This window comes from Sinocyclocheilus grahami, unplaced genomic scaffold (genome assembly GCF_001515645.1).
Source record: "Sinocyclocheilus grahami isolate Dianchi unplaced genomic scaffold, SAMN03320097.WGS_v1.1 scaffold3565.1, whole genome shotgun sequence".
NCBI lineage: Eukaryota > Metazoa > Chordata > Actinopteri > Cypriniformes > Cyprinidae > Sinocyclocheilus > Sinocyclocheilus grahami.
Genome location: NW_015508669.1, coordinates 14496 through 19652, shown reverse-complemented (window position 1 = coordinate 19652; position 5157 = coordinate 14496). Strand labels below are relative to the sequence as shown.

The following is a 5157-nucleotide window of genomic DNA, read 5'->3' as shown; positions in this document are numbered from 1 at the left end:
ACTATTTGTATTACATATATTATTAATGGCAGCTAGGAAGATAATCACTGTGAATTGGATGAAGATGCACGAACCTACTCTGACAGAATGGACACAGAGACTGAATCAGGTATATATATATATTTGAGAAAATGGCAGCGGATTTACAGTTGAAATCTGACATTTTCCAACAGAACTGGGCACTAACAGAAACATATTTGCTTGACCTTTAAAATGTTATCAGGGGTTTTTTGTAGTTATCTGTATTTAGTTTAAGTTATTAATAACTTAACACACAATAACACTTTTTCCAGAGTGTGTCTAAAAAATCCATATTAAGAGGGTGAATGCATACTGAAATAAGAAATTGACTTGGTGTAAACGAAGCCAAAATGTCTCTGTGAATAAGCATTTGTGTTATGAAGAAAAAACACCATTCTAAAGACAACAACTGTGAAATGGGCACAGACAACAATAATTTTCCATGGCAACATCTCGAGTGCTGCCAACACTGGGGTAAATAAGAGAAAGACTTGTGATGGGGCTTGTCATGAGACAAAGGGGTTAAGCATTTTCTTCAACACAGCCATTATACTGCTACTGGGGAAACTTGTGAGAGATCCAGAATATGAGCATCATTACTCTGAGATCAGAAAAAAGACGGATTACATCGTGCTGTTAACTCCGTTCACTGATAAAAGATGAATACTCATTAAAAGAGTGAAAAGAATGAAAATGAAAAAAGAACAACTTTCTAAAGACTCTCCTCTAGTGAAGTGGACACATCTTTAGCTTCACGCCAAAAGATCTTATATTTCATTTGAGTTATGTATGTATGTTTGCAGTTTGTATTGAATGTAATTAAATAAATAAAAAATACTGTCAGAAAACATCTTTTGATTGAGTTGTACTTGCAGGGTGCATGTAAAAACAAATTATTCTAATGAGCTGGCTCATTTTAGTGGATCAAAAATATATTGCATGACCACTGTTCTGATTCACAAACAAATGACTCTTACGAACCAGTTCATTTAAGTGAGTAAAAACTTACAGCTTGATCATTGTATTTCAATTCACGAACAAATGACTCTTATGAACAGGTTCATTTTAATGAGTAAAAAACATACCGCATTTCCAGAGTATCTCGATTCATGAACAAATGACTATTATAAGGTGTTCTTACTCATGACTTGTTCAAAAAGACAAGTTTGAATCAGTCTGACAAATCCTTCACTCAGCAGTTACTAAACCAACATCTGATTTGCCTACTGCAAATGATCATTGTCATACCATGCAATATTTATTGTAAAAATATGACAATGTGCCATTAAACATACAGATTTGCAACAGAGTTTTAATATATATCCTGTATATATATTTAGTATATAAATGTAGTAGAGTAGACTGAATTCTGTAGGAAACACTGGCCTGAACCTATTCATTACTGTATGAGCCCATTTTTGGACTCACTGTATCCGAGGAGTCAGCTGTGAGTAAATCCCATGGTGTGAGAGCTAACAGTCCACAGGGAGAGGGAGAGGGCAAGGGAATGCCCAGCAGTGAGTGGGTTTCCAGGGCAGACACACGAACCCCTCCTCTATGACATCATGCTTTCTGGGAAACACTGCAGACACTGGACCCACTGTCCACTGAAAACTCTGTGTGACTATATCTCCCTGTGGGATTTCCTGTTTATTTACCCCTCTCTGTGTAAAACACACACACACACACACACTCCCAAGGTAAGGGACATGGCATATTCTCCCAAATAATTACACTTCCATGCAAAAACATCTTCACAAAGATAAAGGAATAAGATACAAAAATGCTCAGCTCTGCACATCAATAATGACTCAAATAATAACCACAGGTATTTGCAACTAACAATATAATCCCTGTGGGATTAACAATCCAAATAAAAGATGAATGTATTCAGCCTCTGGCCACACTTACTCAACCCCAATGTCTTTATATTTCAAAGAAGAGATTTATGTCAAACAGTCACTGAATTCAACCCTGGCTGTGGATCCCAGAGGGGACTGCAAAACATTTCGAACACAAACCCCAAATGAATCAATGGATCAATGGATAAATGAGTGGATGAAATCAACAACAATTTCCCCTCCTACTCAAAGCATTCTGAAATAATTCCGCTCCAACTCCACTCTGGGTTTTATATTTTCCATTTACTGCTGAAAGAAATCCTGCAACAGTTCATGCCATAGAATTCATTTACAGCTTTCAATATGTTTTCTTTTATAATAGCTAGAATGCACAAGATAAAGTAAAATTTATGCAATTTCTATTCTATTCTATTTAAATATATTTTAAAATGTAATTTACTCCTGTAGTGGTAATTACAGTGCCTTTTTCAGAATTCATCAGAAAGTTCAAAAGAACATGCTTTATTTATTTGAAATAGAAATCTTTTGTAACATTATAAATAGGGATGCACGATATATCGGCCACCATATCGGTATCGGCCGATAAATGCTCATTTTTTCTGTTATCGGTATCGGCCTGATAAGAAAATTTGGCCGATATCTTAAAGCCGATAAATAATGCATTATTTCCTTCAGAGACACTTCAGATGCGCACTGTTCGTTTGCAGCCTTTTGTGCAATTGTACATTGTAATATTGTGTTTATTTGATGTATATCTGATTTATCTCATATAGAATGCGTTTGGTTAAGTTAAAAAGAGCGCTTCAGTTTACCGGTGATCATCTTTAGCTCAGCACACGCAGCCCAAACAGCAGTGCACAACATTAATAACTATGATTGGGAATGTCGTGTATATAAAATTCTAATGAGAACATTATTATAATAAAACATTGTGAATTCTTTGGGTTTAGTTGCCGTGTTTCAGCGCGTTGTTATGGGAAGAGCGCATCCACAACAGGATCACACATTCTGACTATAGCATGCAATAACTGCGTCATTTTGTACATATATAAGTTGTAATATTATGTTTATGTTGTATTAATATTAATCTCAGGATGCATTTCCTTGAGTTAAATAAGCTGCCAGCAAAACGCTTCAGTTTACCATGTTCATTCAGCTCTTCAGCTTCAGCACGCGCAGCTCAACGGCTGCTATTTAAAACAGTGGTATTAATTTGTTACTTTTTCAAAATCATTGATATATTATTAATAACAACAACCACTTGTATTGTTCTCTTATTATTTTCATCAACAATATGGTTTAGTAATTAAAATCATTTAATTATTGTCCGTGCAGAGGCTATTCCGTTTTATTGATCTGTGGCGCATTCATTTTGATTCTTTACACGTGTAATGATGTCCAGTGACTTGTTTGCATTATTTATGCATTATTTTATTTATTTGTAAGACTTTTTTATGACTAAATTTGGTAATGGGAGAGTAAAAATATTTTTAAAACGTACACCGTTCAAACTAGGCTGCTTATGTTGAAGTGTTTGGGATGTGGCTTTTAATGATGAGACCTTTTTTGTAATCAGGCTCTCAAAAAGTATATAACAATTTGGATATAGATTTATCGGCCAACATATCGGTTATCGGCTTTCAAAAATAAAGAATAATCGGTTATCGGTATCGGCCAACATTTTCATATCGGTGCATCCCTAATTATAAATGCCTTTACTGTCACTTTTGATCAATTTAAAGCGTCCCTATGGAATCAAAAGTATCAATTCTTTAAAAAAAATTAGAAATCTTATTGTATAAAATACAAGTGTATTGGCAGGGGGTTAAAAGGGAAATAAGTTACATTTTTGGATGTGACATACCAATGCACCCAGTATTTTTTCTGCTTGATGGTTTCCCCCCAGATCAGTTAAGTAAATCCCAACTATTTGTATTACATATATTATTTAGGCCACGACTTCCCCCTGATAATACAAAAATGAACCAGTGATTTCAATAATAAAGCAGACAGTAGGTGGTATGACCAAAATCTTGTAATATCATATGTGTAATTTAACATAAGGTAACAGTTTTATATCATTATATACTTATTTTGCAATAAATCAATAAATTAATACAAAATTCAATGAAAAAAAAATAAGAACGCACAAATTATTATTATTAATTATACATGTTAATTATAAATAACTAATAATTGAATAACAGTTAAATATAATATTTAGCAAATCTGATGAATATAAATTTTTCCAACTGTACATTATAATGTTGTGATGACTTATAGCATTTAAAATGACTGATTTTAGCTTTTATTGTTTTATTTTTTATTTATTTAGACAAAATATTACAGAATTTTATTATTAGTCCATTTTTGGTTATCAGTCATTACATGAAAATAATTACTGCTTAATCAGTACCTAACCCTAACCCTAACCCTAACCCTACCAGTTCGAATTTTAATATCCCTAAAATATATTAAATAACCATGTGAAATTAATTTAAAAATGAAAGGCTATTCTAAGTTTAATGCAAACCAAAAGATTCTGCATTAATAGCGTATGGACTGTTCTATATTAAACAATATAATAAAACACTGCTCACCAGTTTCTGGAAGAGGTCGCCCACACATTGACTGTGGCTCCACTGTTGCACTCTGGGTAACAGGCCATCATAAAAGTCTTTGTGGATCTCATGGAGCTCAGGCACTTTGAAGAAAATGGTTTCTATCTGCTGGAGGGTTAACATGGGCTGAGAGGTGGTGGCAGCAGCTTTCAGGGGCTTCATGGGCTGAGAAAAAACAAAACAAATCAGGAGGTCAAAAGGGGGTCCCCCATTTGTAACCACTGGGTGCAGTTTAACGAGCTCAGCTGCACTATAATGGTGATCTTTGACCCTCTTTCGTGAGCAAGTGTGCAGTAAAACAGACCCAGCAATGCCTGAAGACTGTATTACTCACCAGTAAGAGCGCCTCCAAGTGGCTGAGATATGCCTCCTCACTGGCCAGGATCCCTGATAAGACCCATTTTCTCATCTCCAACCCTTTTTCGACATCCAGCTCCGACTAGGAATGTCCATGATGAAGAAAGTGCCCGTTACACAAACACATATTGGGTTCAGCCAAAAACACATATTCCTGTCTACAGTCCAGGCATTCCCCACCAATGCACCCAGTATTTTTTCTGCTTGATGGTTTCCCCCCAGATCAGTTAAGTAAATCCCAACTATTTGTATTACATATATTATTAATGGCAGCTAGGAAGATAATAACTCTGACA

General features: G+C 34.9%; 1 protein-coding gene across 1 annotated transcript; it reads right to left on the bottom strand.

Moving 5' to 3' along the window:
- Positions 1-499: 499 nt before the first annotated feature.
- Positions 500-4937, bottom strand: LOC107576353 (breakpoint cluster region protein-like). Its single transcript, XM_016262548.1, has 3 exons — positions 4839-4937; positions 4484-4669; positions 500-622 (listed from the first exon to the last, which is right to left on the bottom strand). The coding sequence occupies exons 1-3, from the start codon at positions 4911-4913 to the stop codon at positions 569-571; spliced, it is 315 nt and encodes a 104-aa protein (XP_016118034.1). The 5' UTR covers positions 4914-4937; the 3' UTR covers positions 500-568.
- Positions 4938-5157: the final 220 nt, after the last annotated feature.